The sequence below is a fragment of the Parambassis ranga genome, unplaced genomic scaffold (assembly GCF_900634625.1).
Source record: "Parambassis ranga unplaced genomic scaffold, fParRan2.1 scaffold_21_arrow_ctg1, whole genome shotgun sequence".
Taxonomy (NCBI): domain Eukaryota; kingdom Metazoa; phylum Chordata; class Actinopteri; family Ambassidae; genus Parambassis; species Parambassis ranga.
In genome coordinates this window covers 5,453,574-5,479,763 of record NW_021144767.1, presented here as the reverse complement: position 1 = coordinate 5,479,763, position 26,190 = coordinate 5,453,574, and the positions used below count along the sequence as shown (strand labels likewise).

Here is a 26,190-nt window from a genome sequence, read left to right as displayed (position 1 = left end):
TTAGAAACAGATTACCCAAAGCCTCCAAAAAAAGCTGCACAACAGGTAACTTAGTTCACATGAATCTGTGCTGATGTGTCTGCTTGTGTTGATCAGCACACAATCAGTTCACATGAAGTGACTGAAACACAGAGGGAGGATCAATATAGAAGGAAACCCGCTCCCTGTCTCTCACTCCTGGCCTGCCCTATATGCCATAACGTCTGCTGCACGGTGTGCTTGCAGCTGAATCTCAGACCTCACCTGGCAACAATACATTTTTTTCTGATTGGCTGATTCCTGTTCTCTGCCATAGAAATGACAGATGATTAATAATAAAAAATGTACAAACATAATTCACAAATTATAACCACTGACATTACTAAGCTTAGACAATAGTGTCCTTTCATGTTGTAGAATTGTTTTTTTTCATTGCACTGCTCTACTTCTTACAATTATTCAGTATTGTTAAATGTACACATTTCATTTCTTTCAGGCTGAGCAGCTGTAACCTCTCAGAGAGAAGCTGTGAAGCTCTGTCCTCAGTCCTCAGCTCCCAGTCCTCAAGTCTGAGAGAGCTGGATCTGGATAATAACGACCTGCAGGATTCAGGAGTGAAGCAGCTGTCTCACGGATTAGGGGGTCCAGACTGCAGACTGGAGACTCTCAGGTCAGGATCCAGCTTGTTGATCATCAGTTAAATTCTGCTTCATGTTCATGTTGAAGATCTGTTGGATTTTCCTTCTTTCTTCTTGAGTTCATGACATGTTTTGTTCCTCCAGTCTGTCAGGTTGTCTGATCACACAGGAGGGCTGTGCTTCTCTGGCCTCGGCTCTGACCTCCAACCCCTCCTATCTGAGAGAGCTGGACCTGAGCTACAATCATCCAGGAGACTCAGGAGTGAAGCTGCTGTCTGCTTTACTCAACAGTCCAGATTGTAGTCTGAAGACTCTCAGGTACACAGAGACCACAGAGCATGAGTCCTCCTCAGTCTGTCAGTTTAGCTCATATATCCACAGCTGTTGATGGATGGACTGAAACTGCAGAGAAGAAATAATCACTGATCCCTGATGTTCATCTTCCTCCATCATTAAGTGTCCATCATGTTAACTTCACTTTTCTTTATACACGTTCTTCATGTCAAAATACAAACAGACTGATTTTCAGTCACACTTAGTGCAGATCAAATACAAAATGATGCCCTACTTATTAATGTCCTCAGCTGTAAGAACCACTGAATTATTTCCACAAACAAATGTTCCTGAAACAATCCATATGTGAAGCTTCAGAGGAGACAACAACACAATGGTAGAAGGAGGAGTTCCTTCAGTCAGAGACAGAGAGCAGGGAGACACTACAATATTATCACTGTAACAACTACACACAGACATGAGTGAATGTATTTATTTGAAGTGTGTCAGAAACTCTTCCATCCATGACACATGTGAACCAGGCTTGTGTTTGCATATAGAGTGAAAGGAACAAACAGTCAGAGACAGTGTGGCTTGTTTGCTGCTTTGGATAAATGCACAATGCTGAGATCAAACCTACACTGTTGCTGCATGAAGAGGATTTTACAGTAAAGCACTGACAGAGAGCAATATTTCACAGAATGGAGGACATGAATAAACACAGAGCAGATCAGGAGAGACTCTTCTGGAGTCGACACAGATGAGTTTCAGTCTGTTTGTGTGTCTCTGACAAACTGAGGAACTCTGCTTCATGTTGATCAGCAGTTTGGACTCATGTTGGTTAGAAAATCATTCTGACTGTGTTTCTTCCTGCAGGGTGGAGCATGGTGGAGAGCAGAGGTTAAAACCTGGGCTGAGGAAGTGTAAGTTTGACTCAGTCTTTCCTCATGTTATTGTGCATGAGTCAGTGTTCTATCAGTCCATCAGAGCTGTTGTAGCGCAGCCTCGGCGGTTGGATTTCTTTGGTGTTTACTGGAGTTTATTACTCCCCAGCAGGAGTTTTAGGTTCCAGCTTTGTCATTGGTTTTCCTTTTTTCTCTTGTTAGGGAGCTTTAGTGTGTTGTAGTGTCTCTGTGTTTGTTTGGGCACTGCTCAGCTCTGAGTTCATGAACTGCAGCCTAACACTGAAACCAGCCTGTGTAGCTGCCGATCTGAGAGTGGGGACGAGTGGGGAGGTGCAGACATGCTGTGTGTGGGTTTCCCCTCAGCCTGGGACATAACAGAGACAACCAAAGCAGACAAAAGACAAAATCCAATAAGAGACCACAAAGGGTTGAAAAGGTCCAAACACAGGAAGAAACAGCTCCACAGTCCAAAAGCAGGCAGGACTCAGACACAAAGAATCTCATCCAAAGGGTCAGACTGGACTGATGGACTGAAGAGTGAAGACACTGAGACACTGAGCTGTGAGCAGCATTATTAGGGTTAGGGTTAGGGCGAGAAACGCCACTGTTTAAGAAAACGAGTTACCACCAAAATAAGTTTCACACGGGGTCTCTGTTTAAAGTTTTTAATCAATTAGTAACAAAACACGTTATCCGCCATGTTTCCCTGCACCGCTTCTTCCCTTTTTTCCCAATCTGCTACAAACGCCCTGATTTTCAGCACAATGCAGCATTTCCATTCAACCAATCACGGGGCAGCTTTCCAACTGTCATGGCGGCGCCCTGTCAGTAGATAGAAAGTATGTCCAGTCGTCTTTTAAATGAGTGTTTTAGCTATGTGAATAACTTTGACAGTATCCATGAGGCAGTCCTCTTTTCTTCCATGGGAAAAAAGCGGAAGCCTTCCATACAGAATCCCGAAACTCAGCTGGAGGGAAAATACCGGCCACTTCCTGTTCACATACTAAAGAGAAAAACTTTTGTCATTTCTCTTCATTTGTTAGGCGGGACAGCCGAAACCAGTTAAACAAGCTTTTACTGACAGCTCTGAACAGACCACATTAACTTATCATTCATCTTAGTGCAGCCGCCACAACTTCCATTTCACAAACCATTGTTTAATCTTCAGTTATTATATTTCCTTTTATTTTGCTTTGTGCTTTGGTTTCATTCTGTAACACTGGACTTATTTTTATGAAGGTTTGAACTCTGACAGTGTTTGAACAGGAGAGAAAGGAGTATAGAGTGTGTAGTGAGGGCTTCACAGCCTTAAAGCATCTAGAATAACTGTAAAAAATAAAGCCCATCACTTCACGGATTTCACCTTTTGCGGGTTATTTTTGGAACGTAACCCCGCAATTAACGAGGGACCTCTGATGAGAAGGAAGAGACTGGGCTCTCAGCTGCAGTAAAGGGGGCAGGTCTGGCTCCAACACAGGTTTCAATGTGCAAGATGTCTTGCCCTCACATTCTTCTTCCATTTCCACTTGTCCTGAAACTTCGGCCTTCGCTGTCAACCTTCCTTTTCTTACTCACACTTGCCATTTTAGAAATGGGCAATAAAAAAAAAAACACAGATCACTGGCAAAACAGGGTGAGAGTTTGACCATGTTTGCTGCCATCTTGTGGTGAAATGTTAAATATATATAAATAATAATCATTTTTAAATGTGTGATTTCATCCTGTGGACAACAGTACTGGTGGCATATTATGACATTATTGATTTTATGACAGAGGCTTCGGCCCAGTGAACATATGAACTGGACTTTTGGTCTGTTCTACAGGAAAAACCCTCAATGATAATGCACCAACAATCCCAACCAAAGAAAGGAACATAAGGACAGAAGAACCAAACAGGAAAGAAAATAGAAATAACTATTGTTTATATAACCTAGAAAATTTCACAAGACATTTTGAGTGGGCCAATGCGCGCTCACCCACACTCTGCTGCCGGTCCGCCCCATTATATACCACCAAACCTCATTCCTGATCACCGGCAGATGTGAAAGATGCCACTGATGACATTTCATGCTTTTACAGTGTTTCTGATTGGTTTTATATAAGGTTTAATAGGCCCCAAGCTTCTCCATTCATTCTGAATGGAGGAATCCTAAAGATGTGGATGTGACTTTGGCTGCTATTTTATGAAGTTTGGTAAAAGACATGAACATGAGGACTCAGTATGATAAAGTCCAACTCCTTATGAGCAGTTTGCAGTTGAAATGAATGTTCTGTGTAGAGGCATGCCAGACTGATAGGCTTCCAAAGTTAGCTGGGTTTTGTCAGGGATCTCACCAGTTTCCCATTATTTCCTATGAGGGGGGTTAGGTCAGCTTAAGTGGCTTGCCTGTCAAAACAAAAAGTGGCACAGACATGGGGACTCTATAGGTCAGAGGTCTAATGTTTATCTACATTTTACATTTTGAATGAAGGTTCTGTGTGAAAGCATGCCCAAACGCCATGCCTTCAAAGTTTTGACAGTGATTTGATGCCTGTGGGGAGGGTCGATCGCAGTTTTTCTGGATTTTTTCAAACACCGTTTATCCGATCGCTACCAAACCTCAGAGGGTAGTAGTCCTGACCGAGCCGGTCGATTTGATGTATAATTTGTAGGGGTGGCTAGCGCTAGTTAGCTGTGTAATGAATTAGAGGCTTTTATTTTGAAAATCAGTGTGTGTCTGTGTAAGTGTGTATGTGTGTGTGTGTCTGTGTAAGTGTGTGTGTGTGTGTGTGGGGGGGGGTGGGGGGGGGGTTGGGGACACTCCCTAATGCATGTTAAAACATGTTTAAGTGTTTTATTTTGAAAATCTACACGTCAGCCATATCCTGTTATTGTGCAGGGTCTTTTATTTTGAAAATCCATGTTTGTGTGTCTGTGTGTTGGCAGGTGTGTATAGTGTGTGTCTGCATATTTCTGGGTGGCTTGTGTGTAGTTTACCAGGCCTAGTAAGGTGTGTAATGATTTGGAGGCTTTTATTTTGAAAATCTGTGTGTGTGTGTGTGTGTGTGTGTGTGTGTGTGTGTGTGTGTGTGTGTGTGTGTGTGTGTGTGTGTGTGTGTGTTTGTGTGTGTTCCTGTATGGGGCTTTTGGATGATGCTCTTTATCCAATGATACAGTTGATGCTGCTGTTCTTCTCATGTTCTAAATGTGTCGTCTGTCTTTACTCACATTGCTGCAAATATCCAGTTTGTGTTTGAACACAAAGCTGATAGTTGTGTGTTTGTTCATTCAAACATTAGTGACAAAAAGTCTGATGATAAACTTTGTATGAATGAACAACACATCAGTCAGTAAAGACAGAATGAAGCCATCAGATGTGTCAGATGATAAACTGCAGCTGTGTCTTTTTCTCTCCATCAGATTTCTGTCAACTTGAAGTCGACACAAACTCAGTGCACACAAAGCTCAAACTGTCTGACAACAACAGGAAGGTGACATGTGTGGAGGAGGAGCAGCCATATCCTGATCATCCAGACAGATTTGACTGGTGGCCTCAGCTGCTGTGTAGAAATGTTCTGACTGGTCGCTGTTACTGGGAGGTCGAGTGGAGAGGAAGGGTTGAAATATCAGTGAGTTACAGAAGAATCAGAAGGAAAGGAGACAGTGATGACTGCAGGTTTGGAGGAAACAATCAGTCCTGGAGTCTGAGCTGCTCTGATCGTCGTTACTCTGTCCGTCACAATAACAGAGTAACATCCATCTCCTCCTCCTCTGTCTCTGACAGAGCAGCAGTGTATGTGGACTGTCCTGCTGGCACTCTGTCCTTCTACAGAGTCTCCTCTGACACACTGATCCACCTCCACACCTTCAGCACCACATTCACTCAGCCTCTACATGCTGGGTTCAGGTTCTGGTCTCGTGGTTCCTCAGTGAGTCTGTGCTGTGTGTAGAAGCAGAGTGTGTGGAAGTGACAGCAGCTTCAACTTTGTGCTTTAAATGTTGATGATGTTTCACTTTCATTTGAATCACTGACTGTGATTTCAGGTCAGAACATGTTTTTGTCTTAGAAGCAGTGAAATGAAGAATGTGAAGCTGAATTTATGATCATGAACTTTGACATGTCCTCACAAATGAAACCCTTACATTAAGAAATTCATGATTCCATGTTGTTATGGCTCTGATATTAAAATGTAGTATTATAATAGGAGTTAATGGACCTAAGTGGAAAACACCATTTAAAACTGCTGCAATACAAACACTAATAACTCCAACTCAATATTTTGGATAAACTTTGACATGACAGATATAAAATAATGCCTGAGCCTCCCAACTTGTAACATAACTTGTTTTGTGCATGTTTACATGAAATATTTGCATCATGCAATCTACCTGGCATTTAAAGCGTTAAACTCCTCCAATGATGTCATGTTTGGTAGTTCTGAGCAGTCCTGAAGTTGTTCCACATATTGATGCAGAAAAATATGAATCTGTTCAGTTTTTAGAGCAGTTTTTAGAAGCGGACATTTTTGTCCCTGATGACACAAAGGGTAGTAAATGTGTTTCCCAGTGTTCTGGTGATGGATCAGAAACATTTACATTTGAATTCTAAAATTTGTGTTGAACTGCCCGATTGCCCTTTTTCTCCTCAACCTGTGACGTCGGCGGAACTGCGATCACTCACCTGCTCCTGCCCGGGACGTTAAAAAGAAGCAAAGACACAGAGAAAGACTCAGAGAGACGCTGCAGCGCTACCACGCAGCTGTGGACCTTTCTGAACCAACCCTGAAGCACAGCCGGTCAGAGCGCGCTACGATCGCTGCGTTTAACTGCGCTAAATCTTTGTGGCGCTGTCGCGGTGCGTTCAATGACGCTCCGTAAATGTGCGCTTTTACACGTTTATTTTGTGTTTAGTTATTTTGATAAGATCGATTTTAAACATGTGGTAAAAGCATAAATTATTAGTAAAATACTGCTTCAAACTAAAGCTGTGGAATCCAAACATGTTCAGGGACATTAGTGGCAGATGTAGCCAGGTATAAAAAGACCATAAGACCATAAGTGTTATTGAAACACTGCTCACATGAACAGTAGTGAATGTTTGAGCACTTTAATGCCAAGTTCTCAGAAATGATATACTTAGATGTACTGAATGTTGTACAACTGAAAGTTAGATTAGAGATTTGAATAGAGATTAAGATTAATGTCAGAGTTACATGGAAAGACTTATGTTTCTGACATTTGATGTCCTGAATGATGCATCTGAGAATTCATGGTGTTGAATGTCATTTTCTGACCTGGTCTGTAGGTCAGGGTTTTTTTGAGGACGGATGTTGTCCAGGACCAACATCTGTGCTGAAACCGATGGCGAGCCAAGTCCCCTGAAGAGATTCCAGCACCGAGTAGATATCCACGTATACACACCCATTCACACTTACATCACAGAACAAGCATCCTTGGAACAAGGTGAACTGCCGTAACTCTACAACCCATATACCTGAGACCATTGTGATTTTGGTTTAAGGGCCCCAACGGGAAATCTGTCATTTTTATAGTGTGCACACTATTTCTTTTTCTTTTCCTAACTCTTTGAGTTATTTGATATTTTTGTACAAACCAGACAAATGATCTTGTCATTTGTAATAATATAAGAGTGGCTGCTCAACTGTTCCTCTTGTGTCTGCCTCATTATTGCTGCTCAGCACAGTGGCTCCTGTCCAATTTGGTTTCTTCTGGTTCTGGTCCAGATTTCATCATTATTATACTGTAATTCACTTTTATACTGTTAGAACTGGTTACACAAACTGTCTGTTCAAATACAGTCCTTCATTTAAAGTGCACTTACCTGCATAGCGTGCTAAGCTAGCTGCTAAAATATGCACTGTCACTTTCATCTTTCAATTCTGAACATTTGTTTGTATGTTTTTTTGAGGTTTTTCACCTGATCTGATCTGATCTGAACCTGATTCTGACACTACAAGATTCAATAAAGCAAAGCAGAAATAAAGCGATGACTGAGTGGAGTCCAGCTGACCTTCAGTCACAAAGAGTCATCCTTTCAAGTGGAAACACTGCAAAACCATATAACACTGGACAATGTGTCTAGAGAGAGTCTCTGTTACACAAACTGTGCCATATGCACCAACACAGATACAATGGTGCCGGGTAAAGAGGCAAAAATACCCACTGGACAAAGAAGTCCACAGTGACCTGAGGGTTAAGTGCATCCAAAACCTGCTCACACTGCAAGATCTGTGTTCAGGTGTGTACAGTGAGTTGCTGTTAAACTCTTCTTAAGGTGACAGCTGCATTTGCAAACTGAGTAAAAGCACATTCAGGGATTTTTCTACTAAATATTTGATGTGTACAAATGATTATTTTCTACCTACATTTCTCACTGTTAATGTCATTTTAAAACATGTTCTGGTCATCTGGAGTATTGTTGCTTCCACCAACACTAAACACATTTATTGTAAATATGTAGCTCATGATAGGACCAACAAGGCAAAGTTTAAATGTTGCTGTGTTAGACATTTACAAGCAGATCACAGTGAAGATGAGTCTGATGGCGGACTGCAGGAGTCACCGCCTGTACCGTTCCTGGAGCAGCAGAGTTTTTTAGTGTTATCATTCCATAGGTCATCATGCTTTTACACATAATAAACCTATACTTATTAAAGCTATTTATAAATGATATTATGTATTTATTGTAAAACATTTATTATAGTTTCCTGTTAAATATTCCTCGGTGTCAGTTTGATATTACATCCTTGAACCAACCAATAAATAAATGTCCCTGAGACGGACCATTATTCATCTTGAAGAGTTCAACATGTGTATTATTACACTGCATCTTACAAAAGATAAAAGATGATATTTATTTCAGAAGAGACTGATTATTCTGTGCATCAGACAGAGTGATGAGCAGCAGAGGCAGAGGATGAGGAGCCGCTCTTTAGAGGACACTGAGGTGGCTCTTAAAGAGCCGCTGTGGTTTGAGGAGCCGCGGACACTTCAAGCTCTCTCTCCGTGGATGCAGCGGGCCAGCTGGATGTCTTTGGGCGTGATGGTGAGCCTCTTGGCATGGATGGCGCACAGGTTGGTGTCCTCGAACATGCCGACCAGGTGCTGGCCTCCTGCAGAGCCATGACAGCGGAGCTCTGGAAGTAGTCAGCTCCATGTTTGATTATTCTAGATGCTTTAAGGCTGTGAACCCCTCACTGCACACTTTAAACTCCGTTCTCTCTGTTTAAACACTGTCAGAGTTCAAACCTTCGTAGGAAATAAGTCCAGTATTACAGAATGAAACCAAAGATCAAACCTGTTTTCAGCAGCATTCTGCATTCTGGAGATGGACTGACACTGGTCTACGGACTATCCGGACCAGAACTCAATGAGCTGTAAGAGAAAAACAAGGTGAGAGGTGAACTGGTTATAGGAGGGACCACTGTAATGCAAACATGTGATTTGCTGATTCTGGTGTTTTTAGGTTTTGATTTAAATTCCACAAAATCATTTATTTGCATTCAGTTATTTTTGATTGTAACCATATATAATTCATACTTCTGTCTGTGTTCTAAGAGTCTTAAAAATATGTGGTTTCCTTTTTATTTACAGTGTGCATGTCATGTGACTTATGAACGTACAGTTTGTGCATATATATAAACAGTTTGATTTCCAGGTTGATGCAGCAACAGCTGCTGCTCTGACACCATTGTTCATGTCTTCCTCTCTCTGCACTGTGTTAACACACCTGAATGCTGCAGAGCATCTTCTTCTTTCCTGCTAAATAAATAATGGCCCTGTGGTCTGGTGGTGTCGGTTCACCTTGGACAGCGATGGACAGGGGGACAGGAAGGTCCGGCTGCTCTCAGCTGGGACCTGTGTGTGTCTGGGTGCACACACACCTGCAGTCTGCCCACAGTTACTGACGTAGCCACTCCGTCACACCCCAGCTGACACATGACCGCACCAGGTGGCTGCTGCTATGACAGATAGTGTTTGTCAGCATTCCTCGTTAGTATAGTGGATAGTATCTCCGCCTGTCTCGCGGAAGACCGGGGTTCGATTCCCCGACGGGGAGAAAGACTTTTACCACCAGATAGGATGATACTGACCCTGTACATTATTTATTTAGTTTCTGATGCACTATGTACAGTTTTCTTACAGACCACTTCTCCCTCCACTCACCTGTGCAATAACTGTTCATGTGTAAACTGTTGATGATTCTATTCTATATTTTATTGGTAGTTTATTTTATCATATATATCTTTTCTTAACTTATCCTTTGCTGTCTGTATCTGCTGTTGCAAAAATGCAATTTCCCCATTGTGGGACTAATAAAGGTTTCTTAATCTTAATCTTAAGACTGTCTGGAGGACACACAGAGTGGACATGGGTCACAGAGTGCTGCTGCTGTTTGTGTCTCTGCAGCATGGGCAGCTGCTCCTGCTCCACTCGTCACCGGCTGATTGTTCACACCTGTGATCAGTCATCAGCCAATCCTGCTGCAGCTTCCATCTAGTATATGTGTCCAATGGAAGCTGAGCAACATGTCAGCTACACACATAGAAACACTACACATAGTTTGTCATATAAATAACATGGATTGAATCATGTTGTACAGTCAATGGAAACAAAAAGCACTGAGAGTGGTGCTGGTAGTGCAGCAGTGGATGGAGGCTGAAGTGCTGCCCCCTAGTGTCAATATTTGGTATTAACTCCGACTACATATTCCACCTTTAACTCTCTGCCATATATACTGTGCCATGTGTGAAGTGATAATAACATGTGAATGTGAATTTATTGTAAAGAACTTTACTTATTATCCCTGTTATAAGTGAGCAGTGTGTGTGTGTGTTTGATGGAGTGTGTAATGTCTGCTCAGTGTTACTGATGCTGCTGTGTGTGATCTGAAAACTGATCAAACTGTGATGTGTCTGATGCTGACAGAAGAATCAGAGGTCAGACAGTCGGATCCTCCTCTGTGACACCTTTAACATCATATCAGAAATCTCTGTCTGCTTCTGGTACATGCAGCTGATCACCAGCAGGGGGCTCACTGCTTTGCTGTCACTCAGTGTAACAATGGAACTGTTAGAATGATGGTGCGGCTCACACAGGTGTGTGTGGTTGAGGTTAATCAGTGCAACAATAGCTGTGTCTCATTTCAGGGTCTGCATCCTTCGGAGGACGCAGCCTACACGGTCGCGTCCTCCTGAGGATCCTCCGGAGGATCCTCAACCGTTGGTAAATGGGACGGTCTGGCCTTCAAAGCACTTCCTGATTGTGGCGCGACGTCATAAATTTTGCCCCAGGAAAAACAAAAGCAGCGACAGCGACACAACACGGACTACACAACAAGCGGGACAACAGTGTGGATTTAGAAATTTGGAATTTTTTAATATATTTATTTGTTGTTGGAGGAAGAGGAGAGGCGGCTCCAGCAGCAGCTAAACCAGTGACGGCTCATTTTCTTCAGGCTGGGAGAGCGCAGTGGGGAGGTGACGGTAAGCTGCTGTTTAACCATATTATTAATCATAATTAATATACCAGTTACTGAGCAAACACTAGATATATAACCAGTAGATAGACAAATATGATTAAATGTAATTTATATTTGATTCAATCGTAAGACTTGATACAGGGTCTGTTTGTAATTTTAATACTTTAAATTAAATAGCTACATGTGTAAGAACCCTGCAAATAACCCTGAAAGCACTGCTTTAATGTGTCATTAAGCATCAGGTCTGTCACTGCACCAGAGAATTACTGCTGGGTGGAGGAGAGTGGGGCTCCCTGCAGGACCAGCTGTCTGTCCTGGAGGAGGTGTACTGACCATCATCACCTTTGGAGGGTGAGGATACATATTTTATAGCTTTTCATATTTTAAGCTGCTTTGGAAGCCGCTCTGTGGAAGTTATTATTTTTATTTTTGCCCTTTTTAAAAACATCTTTAGTAACATGGCAGCCGCCGATCGTCAGCTCTGCAAACCCTGATGGACGATGTGGTGGACAGAGGAGACAGACACCCCCCTCCCCCAGATGTCCCACTCACAGCCAGAGGACTCCAAGGTCTTCACCGTGACATCATCCAGTCCAGCAGCACCAAGGACTCCTGCTCAGCCAAACATTTATATATATGTTCTTTGTGAATAGTATTTTCTGCTGATCTTTATAAATAATAAACTGTACATTTTCATAATGCCCACTGGTAAATAGTTAGAAATGTTCAAACTGTGTCTTTGTAAATATTGTACATAACAGAACAATAAATGATTTACTGTGGTCACTGAGAAGTTGTTCAAAAGTTTACTTCAATTATAAATAGGTGATGAAACACATGATGTAACAAGGTTAGAAGAGTTTAAGAACACAGAGACAAGAACGATTTAATATACAATTTAATAAGTAACATTTAAATAACACAGAACATAAAAATCCTCTCTCTCTCTCTCTCCTCACTCTGGCTCCCTCTGGTGGACCATTTGTATATTACTACAGGTTTCATAGTTTTTTTATGTTTTTTATTTTATATGTTTTTTTCATACTTCTTGATACCACTTAGTATTTCGTGAGAATTACTTACTCTGATTACTCTTATTACTCTATACTGGCCACTATTTACTTTGACAGCAAGGGAGAATATTTTTTCCAACTGACTAATAATTCAAAAGTAACATTTTCACACACACACATTTTCACACCAAGAACAAGCAGCAGGTGCATTCTCACAGCTTTAGTCTGTCCCTCAGCCACATTACACACTTACTATAAACACCAGTCTGTCAACCTGATTTAAATCATATAAACTGCCAGTGATGAAAGAGTGAAGCACACATTTGCATCAGAAGCAGCAGAACAACACGCAACACACACAAGAACTACATCTGTCAATTAGTAAAAAGGCTGTCCCACATATTAATGCTACCAAGGTGATGACAGTGTGCTTTAACACAGCACTCATCATCTATGGCCTCTCCTTATTACACTTTCAGTCACAACACACTGCACTAACCACAGTAACCAAACATGGCAGACCACAGTCATTTACCCAGTCACAGCTGCACTGATGCTTTTACACTGTCCCACACAACTTCATTCATTGAGAGCATTATAGCACCAAAGCAGCACATTAATATGAAACCACACATGATTAGGACTCACTGACCCTGTTAGCCTTTCACATGCAGCAAAATACACTAACTACTTTAATAATTTAAATTAAGTTTAATTAATTTAATTTAATATTAGCAATATGCAGAGAGAAGACAGCATGAAACTGCCACATCATTACAGAGCTTCAGCAATATTAAGCAATGCTTATATTCTCAGTTCACTGTTAAAATGAATGAGCCCTGCTCCATTTAGCACCTGCTGATTAACATAAGCCACAGTACTTTTCCATTAGCAGGCTAGCAGCCACAGGCTAGCAGCCACCCGCTAGCAGCCACGCCTGTCTGTACAAACCAGCACGGCACAGACCGTTTGTAAAACACACCATAACCTCCAAAAAGCTTTAAGAGACATTTCTTCCAGAACATTCCATCAACAGAGCTCAGCACATTTGAAACAGCAGCACATGTTAAACAGGCCAACCATTACACTCACAGCAGAGCAGGTTATTGGACAAATACACACAGCACATCATTATCTCCACACTGCACAATAACACCAATGTATGACACGTTTTTAAACATGTAGCAACATTATCAGCATGGATATGTTAAGCTAGGAAGCTAACAACAAGCAGGAGGAGCAAACCGCGTCTTACCTCTCATAAGCTGATGAAGGAGGGTCTGACCGTCGTTTGCGTCACACGGTTTTTATATCAGGGCCAAGGGTCCAATCAGATGTCCCCTTCAGTGACCGTGCACCTGGCTGTCATAGGACGGACTGTCTGTCAGTCAGTCAAATGTCAGCCATGTTGGTCAGTTTGTAACTGGTATCTTTATTGGTTAAGAAAAGGCCGGTCATTATTCAAAATAATAAGTGTACTCAGTAACGAATTGTGATGTTAAAAATAGCGAAGTACATTATTTTGTTACATTTGTACTTAAGTACAAGTAAAAGTACTGGCTTAAAAATAAAGTACAAGTACCCAGAAAAACTACTTAATTACAGTAACTTGAGTATTTGTAATCAGTTACTGCCACCCTTGGATATATGCAGTGCTTCCCCGGGATATTTGCAGTCCACCCCTGGACACATGCAGTCCACCCCTGGACACATGCAGTCAGTCCACCCCTGGACACATGCAGTCCACCCCTGGATATATGCAGTGCAGTGCAGTGAGGAATGCTCTGATCTGTACAATGGAGAAACCAAACAACTACTCCAAAAACTGGCCTTCAAAGTTTGTCAAGATGCTTATGTTTAAGGCAAAAGCTGTGACCTTGTTCAAGTTTTGCAGCATATTTTCACTCGAAGCCGTGAACATATGTTAATCAAACAGACGAGGTGGCCGAGTGGTTAAGGCGATGGACTGCTAATCCATTGTGCTCTGCACGCGTGGGTTCGAATCCCATCCTCGTCGTTTCATAATTTAAGGTCAACGTCCTGACACAGGATCATCACTTGATGGTGTCATAAATATTCCAATTTAAGACTAGTGGTTAATGCCTTTACATGTCTCTGGTTCTCTTCCAGGCAGTTTTACACATAGTGGAGGTTCCATGATGTAATGGTTAGCACTCTGGACTCTGACTCCAGCAATCTGAGTTCAAATCTCAGTGGAACCTTTTGTTTGGACAGTAATCCTGGTGTTCTGTCTACACAGATCACTCTATGGAGAAGTCCACAGTCTGTTCATTGGTCCAGCTGTAGTCATTAATTACTGAAATAAATCAACCTTTTGATAATATTCTACTTTCAAGTGTTTATTTCTTTTAGTTTTGATGGTTATAACTGACAACCAATGAAAACCCACATTCAGTAGGTCAGGAAATGAGAATATGTGAAAAGGTTCAACATTGAAGACACCTGGAGCCACTCTAACCAGATAATGAACTCAAAACACCTGCAAAGGCCTTTAAATGGTCTCAGTCTAGTTCTGTAGGCTGCACAACCACAGGAAGACTGCTGACTTGACAGTTGCCCAAAAGACGACCATTGACACCTTGCACAAGGAGGGCAAGACACAAAGAGGCTGGCTGTTCACAGAGCTCTGTCCAAGCACATTAACAGAGAGGGAAGGGGTGTACAAGCAAGAGGGAGTACAAAGTGTTCTGCCCAAACAGGGACTTGAACCCTGGACCCTCAGATTAAAAGTCTGATGCTTCCAATAGTTCACTAGTACACTTCATGTAGTGCAGTGAGTCCTGATTGACTTGCAATTGATCCTTTGTACAAGGGGGATTAGCTAAAATGGTAGAGTGCTTGCTTAGCATGTGAGAGGTAGCGGGATCGATGCCCGCATCCTCCAGCCTGCATTTTAACAGGGAGGGTGTAGCTGGATGGATGAGGATGGATGGATAATGTAGTGGACTCACACCCAGCAGATCAAGTCCCAGAGGTTACAGCATCATTTATTAGCTTCCCCTCAGGGAAGCTGCTGTTTACAAGCTGTTTACAGAGAGAAGCAAGAAAACAACAGTCAGCATCATCTTCCATAAAAACACATGACAATAACATGTGAGACAGAGAGTTTATGATCAGTGCTCCCCCTGCTGGTTAGGACATATGATGACATTTTAAATGTACCAGTCAAAAGTCACTCAGTGGTTTGTCTTTGTTTTTATGACTTTCTACATTGTAGATTCATCCTGAAGACATCAGAGCTATGAAGGAACACATGTGGAATGATGCAGTGAACAAACAAACAAGTGTTAAACCAAGCAGAATATGTTTGATGTTTGACATTCTTCCAAGCAGCCAGCTTTTGCTTTGATGACAGCTTTGCACACTCTTTGCATTCTCTCAATCTGAACTGAACCACCAATGCTGTGCAATGCTGACATCTAGTGGTGGAATCCCAGGCTGCAGCTTCCTCATTCCAAAATCAATCCCTCCTCCACATAAAGTCAGAAGTTCTAAATGTGAGTCATTAAATGAGAGGTTCCAGCAGAAACGTCCAAACATCTGAAGAGAAGCTGAGAAGCCTGAGATACAGGGGCTGCAAGCTGAGCTTCAACTGTTCCTGTTTAGACAATAAGAACAGATCATCACTGTCTTTTAAAATGTTCTGATCAAATCACATTAGTTTGTATATTTATATTACACACAGAGCTGTTGTTTCAGTCACATTCATTTGTTATGTGTACAGTGGGTGCAGGAAGTATTCAGACCCCCTTAAATGTTTCACTTTGTTATATTGCAGCCATTTGCTAAAATCATTGAAGTTCATTTTTCCTCATTCATGTCCACACAGCTCCCCATACTGACAGAAACACACAGAGCTGTTGACATGTTTGCAGATGTATTAAAAAGACAAAGTGAAATATGACATGGTCCTAAGTATCAGAGCCTTTGCTGTGACTCTCATATATTGAACTCAGGTGCGTCCATTTCTTCTGATCGTCCTTCAGATGGTTCTACACCTTCATCTGAGTCCAGCTGTCTTTGATGATACTGATTGGACTTGATGAGGAAAGACACACACCTGTCTGTATAAGACCTTACAGCTCACAGTGCAGGTCACATACTGGGTGATGACGTCCTCCTGCAGGTGTTACTGTGGAACAACTGCTCTGGATTGGGATGAGTCTGAATAGAACTTTGTTAGCTTTGTAAAGCTGTGTGGTAGTTAGAGAGGAACTGAAAAGAGTCAACAACAAGGAGTTGGTCTCCAACAGAATACAGTTACACATCAGGGCTCGTCCGGGATTTGAACCCGGGACCTCTCGCACCCTAAGCAAGAATCATACCCCTAGACCAACGAGCCATGTGTGACCTCTTATTTTTCATGATTCAGTCGGTGGAAGAACAACACAAAGCACATGTTCTTCTTAGTTTGACATTGGTAAAGATATGAACAAAGATTTCTTCTAACTGTGTCAACAAAGATTGAACACTTTGCATATCACTGTCCTCCATGAGGAGACTGTCCTCCATGAGGAGACTGTCCTCCATGTCTAGATATGTCTTTTTGTGGCTGTGGCATTAGCTCAACATTGAATCATAAAGTGTATTTGTTGCATAACAGGAAGTGGTCTTGTATTAGGGTGTGACCCTCCTGAGAAGCAGAACCTCTCCTTTATAGGGGCTGTCTTGATAACTGCCTCTCATTTCCACCTGTTGTCTGTTCCATTTGCACAACAGCAGCTGAAACTGATTCACAATCAGTGTTGATCCGAACTGGACAGGCTGCTGCTGCTATTTTCTGAAAATGAAACTTTAATGTGATGTTAATGATTAATGATTGTTTAATGTAGTGTAGTGGTTATCATATATCAACAGATATTACATTGATGTTTCATTATATTAGCTCAACATTGGACATAAATGAAAACTGTGTTTGGATAACTACTACTAACTGAGCTACTACTGACTGAGCTATCCGGGCTCCACATGTTGTTATAGAGAATAATTCTGTGCAAACAGGTTAACTGAAACAGAGAGCATTGATTAAGACTTCCTGTGTGTGCAGACAGTGGAGGTGGTTTCAGGTGTTATAAATTGGCATCCCCATGGTTCAGATGAAGAAGTGGTTCCAGTTCCTCACATTACAGTTACTGTTGCTGTGGCCTTGATGGTATCAGTCTCTATCAGTATCTGCTAGTCCACAGAGGACAGTGGTCCTATACACATAAAGAATACATACTTAATGAATTTATGTGTTTTTATAGAGGACTTATTATATACATATTGTCCGAACCTGAGGGGGGGGGGGTCCTGTTCATATCACCTGACGGGACCGATTCTGGTGTAAGCACAAGTGAAATTGTTATTTGTTGCATAAGTCATACATTACAGGACAATGTGGACCTCATGTCAGTGTTGTATGGAATGCCAGTTCAGCATTTGTTACATTTCTTAATATTAAATATTTTTTCTTGCACTAGTAAGGCAAAACATTGCACTAGTTAACTAGTGAATGCATTTAGACCTGGTTAGCTAATTAGTTCTTACATGTTCATGTTCTTATCTGTCCTTCAAGGAGTGCAGATGTGTTTCTGACTGCTCCCGCTCTGCTCTGCTCAGCTCTGTTCTCTCTTGTCCTGTCCTGTGATTTTTGTGACTTTTTATTCCCTGAACACCCTGCTTTGCTATCCTTGGGATGATTTTTTTGACATGGAGCTAATAAATTGGTCGCTCAGTGCATTGGAAAACATTTTTCTCACAAAGAAAGACATCACCGGGAGAACCCCTCTGCCCTAAAGGGACATTTGCTGGTGGATATGTCCGTGATTCCTGGGAAACCTTGCGTCTGGTATGTCTCCAGCCACTGACCCTAGAAGATGTGGAGGATCTATTCATCTATTGGATATTGGTAGTAGGCATACTTCTGAATTGCGTGGGAGCTGTCCTGCTGTACCGAAAAGTTGGAAAAGCCGCTGCTGGCAAATTGGCACTACCACTAAGCGTGGACACAAAACAAGACCCTGGGCTCATGGGACCTCGGATCTCAGAATTACATCAGAAGATGGACCGGATGGAAGGGCTGATCTGCAACATCTCAGCCCGCTCCGGAGAGGGCTGGAAGCAGGTGGACAACATCGGAAGACAGTCCGACCATTTGAAGATCTCAATGGAAGGAATATCTGTCAAGCTGGAAGAGATGTCGAAGGATCTCTATGCACCTGCAAGGGACGAATGCTCACTGAGGCCGGACTGACCTATCGATTACTGATCTGGGCAAATTAATTACAGATCGAAAATTGTTGTTATGATTTTGGTTGATTTTCTGTCTTCTTTTACTGTGTCTTATATTTCAAGCTGCTCACTTAGAGACAAATAAAATTTTTTGAATCTGAATCTGAATCTGAACAATATGTGAGAGCCCAGAACTGTGGGTCTTCAGAAACAACACTGACGGCTGTGTGCTGCAGAAGTTCTCTAACAACACTGCGATTGTTGGTTTCATCACTGACAACGACGACACAGAGTACAGAGGACTGACGCAGAACTTTGTGGACTGGTATCAGCGAAACCACCTCCTGATCAATGCAGGACTTCCTGTGCGTTTTAGAGGATACCTCCAAGAGACTTTTTTTCTCGTCTAGAGGTGATACGTATGTGTACCAATTTTCATGTCTGTAGGTCAAACGGGGACTCAGATCTCATTCCAGGGGGCGCTGCTGAGCCAGATGATTTGGGGGTTTTAAAAGGTGCACAGGGGCTGATGTCATGATAGAGTAAGAGGCAGGTAGGATGAACAAATCAAGAAACACAGCAGCTTTCTCTATGGTGGCGAAGGGTCAACTTCATGACGTTGCCCCGCCCACACGGTGTAACATGCATTTATGCTTGCATTTCAGAATCAGAATCAGAAATACTTTATTGATCCTAGGGGGAAATTGCTTTCATTCCAGGTGCTCCATGTATACTCAAAAAACAGGTTACAAATATAAAAAAAGGTAAAGTAGTAAGCGTAAACTAAAAATAAAACCTAATAAATTCTAAACATTAATAAACATTCAGTTTAAATCCAGGCTCTCGCACGTTTCGTGCTTGGGCCCTAATAAAGTAAAATAAAATCTTAATCACAGCTTCCTTAATACGAGCTGAACTTCATAGCTATAGCTTCATAGCTGTAGTTTCAGAAGCCAGTTTAATACCGTTCATGTCTATATTTGATATAACAGACACGATGACCATCCTTTAATGCTTTTGTTGCTTTATTACTTGAACTTTTGTCGCTGAGCTCCGATGCTTTTTGATGAAGCATTTTAGCAACAGACTGTTGCACTGTGTCCGTCTTTATTGTGATGACAGCTCCTATTTCTTCACACTTTAGATGTTCCTAAAAGTAGAGTGTGCATCACACACTGTACAGTATTTATCAAGTATTATTGTTCCTCCAGTGCACCATTTCTTCTGTATAATTATTATTAGCAGTTATTACTGAAGATCGATGCCCCTACAAATATTCAAACTTACTGTAAATTCAGTTGTAGGCTGATTCATCACTGTCATTTCTCCATTGTTGTTGATGGATAACCAACTTTAGATATTTTTAATGAACAATAAATGCCCTGAAGCTCTGAAGTGTATTGTTTTTACACTGCACACCTGGTTTGGATCTTACAATGGTAACCTAAACATCATAGGAACTATACAAGAACAACCTCATGGAGGCTTCAGTGGTGTTTGTAATAAAACACTATCCTTCTTTTTTCACAAACAGTACAATACAGCACATGTGACTCCACAATGAGCAAAGCAGAGACCGCAGACCACGTAACACGGCGTTACTATGCTGGAAAAAACGTGTCTGCCTGTGAGCTTCTGTTATGTACTGTAGCATCCTAACTTCCATCCTTACAAACCACCTGTCCTCTGTTTAAAATGTGGACATTATTGTCCTCAAAAGACTGACTGTCCTTTCTCTTTGAGGTGAAGATGGACTGCTGAGTGTTGTCCTGTGGATGTGTCTCTTCTGTCCTGTGCTCTTTACCTGTGGGGTGGCTGTGGGTTTTTATTGACTAATAACATATCAGTTCTAGAATGATGTGTGTGTGTTTGATGTGATTTGATGTGTGTGTTTATCTGGTTTTAGGGGTCAGTGTGTTCATCCATACGCGGCCGCCTGTGTGTGTTGATGTAAATGTGTGTGTCCTGTCAGCCATGATCATGCTGAGACAGAATAATGCTGGAAAAAGCTCCCAGCTGTTAGACCTGAAGGTAAAGCTGCATGCTGTTGTGGTTTCTCTGAGTGTAGGATCACAAGACTTCTGCTGTTTTATGTTGTGTGTGTTGATCACGATCAGTGATCAATTCAGAAGTTAAAAGAAAAAGGCGTGGTGGCCAAGTGGTAAGGCGTTGGTCTTGTAAACCAAAGATCATGGGTTCAATTCCCATTCATGCCTTCAAAGATCTGTAGGAGGTTCCTTTTAAAGAAAGACAAAACCCATTGAGTGAGATGTCACCCATTTGTTTCTGAAGAGCCGTTCTGAGGCTCGTGGGAGCCGCCATGTTGGAAGCATCACGTCCGCCAAAAACTCCAAATACGTACAAAGAGGGGGAGCACGAGTGGAGTTTGGGGGCGGGCCATCGTGAAAGCAGGAAACTCGTGCTGTTATACGTCAGCCTTCTGCTGCTCAAGTGGCAATGCCTATAATTATGCAGAATTTTAAGTCCGAATATAATTAAAACGAGTAAGTTATATAAAAAAAAATCACCCCCATACAATTGACACTAGAAGAGAACCTATCATCTGAGACCAGAATTTTTTTGTACCAGGCTGTAAACATGTTCATTCCTGCTGTGAAGTCGGACATTTTAACATGGGAGTCTATGGGAAATGACTCGCTTTTGGAGCCAGCCCCCAGTGGTTGCGGCATGAATTACAAGTTTTGACACTTCCGCATGGGCTTCAAGTTTGAAACCCGAAGGTTGCCGTCTGACAACACCACACAAAACAAAGATGTGTTAAACTGTGTGATCGTTGGCTGGAAGCACTGCTTCATGAACCTGTGTTTATTGTTCATTAAGCTTAGAGAAGTTTCAGGAGTATGTTTGAGGAGTAAACTGATGCAAGTCCTCACAACAAGTGTATTTCACTGCACAAACACACACTCAGCTGATGTGTCCCAGGAAATGTCTTTTTGTCTGACGTATTAGAAGATTCTAGATTCTAGATTCAACAACTAGACAATTAACCCCTGCTGAGACCCCCACAGGGTTTCTGTGGCTGTATCTCCCTCATTCTTCATCCTATGTGGATGAAACCTTACAGTCATGCTGAACATTTGACTCTGCACAGCTGATATGCTGAAATGCTACAGACACTGCGCCACCTACTGGCCAGAGGACCTGTCTTTTGTTTAGGGGCCTTAAACAATTTCCCTCTGGGATTACTAAAGTACCTAAAATAAAAAAAAATGTAAAAAAATTTCCCAGAATGCATAATTTAATCCAAGTCTTCAAAATGGTGGAACAAACATTTCACACATTTCATTTCAGATCCTTTATTGTTCTGGAAAGAAAACCAAAACAAAGTCCTGACGTCCCATTACAAATATCATGGCAGCTGTTCATCCCTCTCCTGACGGTTCTCTTCCACCTCCAGCTTGTCCACACTTTCCGAGCTTTCCGAGCACATGTGACACGCGTGGTAGATAGGTCGCTAATTCCAGACAGCTATAGCGCACAGTAGTCTTTTATTCATTTACATTTCAGTTTCAGCTGCTGACACATGAAGATCAGAGGGCACACATGGCTCGTTGGTCTAGGGGTATGATTCTCGCTTAGGGTGCGAGAGGTCCCGGGTTCAAGTCCCGGACGAGCCCTGATGTTTAACTGTATTCCTTGTAGTTGACTCTTTTCAGTTCCTCTCTAACTACCACACAGCTTTACAAAGCTAACAAAGTTCTATTCAGACTCATCCCAATCCAGAGCAGTTGTTCCACAGTAACACCTGCAGGAGGACGTCATCACCCAGTATGTGACCTGCACTGTGAGCTGTAAGGTCTTATACAGACAGGTGTGTGTCTGTCCTCATCAAGTCCAATCAGTATCATCAAAGACAGCTGGACTCAGATGAAGGTGTAGAACCATCTGAAGGACGATCAGAAGAAATGGACGCACCTGAGTTCAATATATGAGAGTCACAGCAAAGGCTCTGATACTTAGGACCATGTCATATTTCACTTTGTCTTTTTAATACATCTGCAAACATGTCAACAACTCTGTGTGTTTCTGTCAGTATGGGGAGCTGTGTGGACATTAATGAGGAAAAATGAACTTCAATGATTTTAGCAAATGGCTGCAATATAACAAAGTGAAACATTTAAGGGGGTCTGAATACTTCCTGCACCCACTGTACACATAACAACTGAATGTGACTGAAACAACAGCTCTGTGTGTAATATAAATATACAAACTAATGTGATTTGATCAGAACATTTTAAAAGACAGTGATGATCTGTTCTTATTGTCTAAACAGGAACAGTTGAAGCACAGCTTGCAGCCCCTGTATCTCAGGCTTCTCAGCTTCTCTTCAGCTGTCGTTCCATGTCAGCCATTTTGTCTCTGTTAAAACAGTGGGTGTTGTGGCTAACAAAATCTAAACCTGTAGATAATTAGCTGCCCCTTTGTAATAATAGTGACACTTTTTCTGCTAATAGCATTATGTAATTGTTGATCACAATGAGAGGTTAACAGGAGTACAGGATTACTAATGAATTTTGAGTTCATTCGATTAGCTTAAATCTGTTGTTGGTAATGTTTGCTGACAGTCCTAGTATCTGGATCATGGCTGTTTCAGGCTGTTCACTTTAATGAAGATGTGTTATTAGCTTCCAGCGCGGCCTCGCGGTAGCAGCCAGCCAGAGAAGCTCCGCACACCGCGGTGTATTAAGTTGTTTTTCGTAATTTATTTCTACTCTAAACACTCTACTTCGTACTAAATCAAGTATAAGCGGTCAGGCACTTCAATAATGCGTCTTTTTCGGACTTTCTTCGTGGTCTTCATCGCTTTTGGAGCACTTTTATCATGCCGCGTCTCGGCCGTGACGGAAACACGCCAGGGCTCCATTGTTTACACCAGGGATCAGCTGATGAGTCTCCAGCACAGCGGGATGTATGGCCAGCGACACGAAATCCCCAAAGAACTAAGAAGGAAACAACGCGGAAGCAGAGGGGGCAAAAGAAGACAGCTGAGGAAAAGAAGATACAAGCCGTATCTTCCTTCTATCGTCATGGGTGATGTCAGATCACTGGGTAATAAGATGGAAGAGTTAACATCTCTCACAAAGAGCGAGTGTGTGTTTCGTGAGGCATCTGTAATGTGCTTTACAGAGACGTGGCTGCACGCAAACATACCGGACTCTACCGTGAGTTTAGCCGGCTTTCAGTTGGTACGGGCGGACAGGAACTGCACCGAGAGCGGCAGGAAGAAAGGAGGGGGACTTGCGCTCTACGTGAACAACCGGTGGTGCAGCCCGGGACACGTTACGGTAAAGGAGCGTGTGTGCAGCCCGGACATTGAACTGCTAGCGGTGAGTCTACGTCCGTATTATTTGCCCAGAGAGTTCTCTCACGCCATTGTACTCGTTGTATACATTGCTCCCTCGGCTGAGGCGTCGCGGGCTACTGACGTCATCAGCTCTGTGACCGCGAGGCTTCAGACCCAGCACCCTAATGCCTTCATAGCGATTTCTGGCGATTTTAACCATGTTAATCTGAAATCAACTCTGCCCACTTTCAAGCAGTTTGTGGACTGTAAAACAAGAGAAAATAAAACTCTAGATTTACTGTATGCTAATGTTAAAGAGGCATACAGCTCCATAGCTCTCCCTCCCTTGGGCAGATCAGACCATAGCCTAGTCCACCTCAAACCCCAGTATATACCAGCAGTACAGCGGCAGCCGGTGACCACCAAAACTGTACGGAGGTGGACACCGGAAGCCCTGGAGACCCTGCAGGGATGTTTTGAGGTGACTGACTGGGATGTGTTCTGTGACACTCAGGGTGAGGATGTAGACACACTCACAGACTGTATCACAGAATATGTTAATTTTTGCACAGATTCTCTAATCCCCACCAGGTCAATACGCTGCTTTCCAAACAATAAACCATGGGTGACAAAGGACATCAAGGCATCACTCAACAGAAAGAAGACAGCCTTCTTGAGTGGAGACAGAGAGGAGATGAGGAGGGCCCAGGCAGAGGTGAAGGAGAAGATTGGAGAGGGCAAGGAGAGCTACAGGAGGAAGCTGGAGAGCCAACTTGCCCGGAACAACTTGAGGGAGGTATGGAGTGGCATGCGAACCATCACCGGCCACAATAGGATCTCCGACCAGCTGATGGATGGAGATCTGCAGGAGGCCAACCAGCTGAACCTGTTTTTCAACAGGTTTGATAGTCCACTCCCTGACCACCCTCCCCCTCCCCCTCCCTGTGATGCACCATTAACACCTGTCAATAACAACAATGTACCTCCTCCTCCCCCTCCCCCTAACCATACTAACCAGTTTCACCTTCCCATCAATAACATCACCCTGCCCCCCTTACCCCAACTTCCATTAACAACCCCCCACCCTCCCCCATCAGATCTCTCTCTCTGCTCTTCTGTGTCCACAGTTGCCATCACCACAGAAGATGTGAGGAGGGAGTTCAGTCGCCTACGACCGGGAAAAGCTGCAGGACCGGACGGACTCAGCCCCAGAGTACTCAGGGACTGCGCCACACAGCTGTGTGGGGTCTTCCAGCACATCTTCTCCCTGAGTCTGAGCCTGATGACTGTCCCTGCCCTGTGGAAGACAACATGCCTTGTTCCTGTGCCCAAGACCAAACATCCAAGCACACACAGCGACTACAGACCAGTTGCTCTGACTTCACATGTGATGAAGTCTCTGGAGAGGCTGGTCCTGAAACACCTGCGTGCTGTTGTGGAACCATCGCTGGACCCCCTGCAGTTTGCTTACCAGCCCCGTATTGGAGTGGAGGACGCCATCATCTACCTGCTGCACAGAGCACACACCTACTTGGAGGAGGCAGGTAACACTGTTAGAATCATGTTCTTTGATTTTTCCAGTGCGTTTAACACCGTGCAGCCTGCCCTTTTGAATAGGAAGCTCCTGGACATGCAGGTAGAGACCCCACTGGTCACCTGGATCACTAACTATCTTACAGGTCGACCACAATTTGTGAGGCTGAGGAACATCGTCTCGGACACGATAGTGAGCAGCACGGGGGCACCCCAGGGCACAGTACTGTCTCCATTCCTGTTCACACTCTATACATCGGACTTCAGACACTGCTCACAGTCCTGCCACCTGCAGAAGTTCTCGGATGACTCTGCCATTGTGGGCTGTACCAGCAGAGGTCGGGAGGCGGAGTATAGGAGTGTGGTGGACAGCTTTGTGGAGTGGTGCGGACAGAACCACCTGCAGCTGAATGTCACAAAGACAAGAGAGCTGGTGGTGGACTTCAGGAAGCACCAGACACTCCCTAACCCGGTCAGCATCAAGGGTACCAACGTGGACATTGTGGACAGCTACAAATACCTGGGTGTCCACATTGACCACAAACTGGACTGGTCCACAAACGCAGAGGCAATATACAGGAAGGGACAGAGTCGCCTGTATCTACTGAGGAGACTCAGGTCCTTTAACGTCTGCCAGACCATGCTGCAGATGTTTTACCACTCGGTGGTCTCCAGCGTCATCTTCTACGCTGTAGTGTGCTGGGGCAGCAGGATGAAGGCGGCCGACACCAACAGACTCAACAAGCTCATTAGGAAGGCTGGCTCGGTGCTGGGAGTGGAGCTGGAGTCTGTGGTGGAGGTGACGGAGAGGAGGATACTGAGGAACCT

At 43.1% G+C, this 26,190-nt stretch overlaps 1 protein-coding gene and 4 non-coding genes across 5 annotated transcripts; 4 read left to right on the top strand and 1 right to left on the bottom strand.

The window, feature by feature from the left end:
* Nucleotides 1-491: 491 nt before the first annotated feature.
* On the top strand, nt 492-5,674 carry LOC114429721 (neoverrucotoxin subunit beta-like; the record flags this gene model as incomplete). The annotated part of the gene is made up of 4 exons (XM_028398367.1): nt 492-649; nt 762-935; nt 1,767-1,813; nt 5,196-5,674. Coding segments are annotated over 4 exons (858 nt in total), but the record flags the coding sequence as incomplete, so codon positions are not given.
* An 8,551-nt stretch (nt 5,675-14,225) lies between these two features.
* On the top strand, nt 14,226-14,307 carry trnas-gcu (transfer RNA serine (anticodon GCU)). Its single transcript has one exon. It is a non-coding gene; the product is annotated as a tRNA-Ser (tRNA).
* A 2,274-nt stretch (nt 14,308-16,581) lies between these two features.
* On the bottom strand, nt 16,582-16,653 carry trnap-agg (transfer RNA proline (anticodon AGG)). Its single transcript has one exon. It is a non-coding gene; the product is annotated as a tRNA-Pro (tRNA).
* A 4,015-nt stretch (nt 16,654-20,668) lies between these two features.
* trnat-ugu (transfer RNA threonine (anticodon UGU)) lies at nt 20,669-20,740 on the top strand. Its single transcript has one exon. It is a non-coding gene; the product is annotated as a tRNA-Thr (tRNA).
* A 1,350-nt stretch (nt 20,741-22,090) lies between these two features.
* trnap-agg (transfer RNA proline (anticodon AGG)) lies at nt 22,091-22,162 on the top strand. The gene has a single exon. It is a non-coding gene; the product is annotated as a tRNA-Pro (tRNA).
* Nucleotides 22,163-26,190: the final 4,028 nt, after the last annotated feature.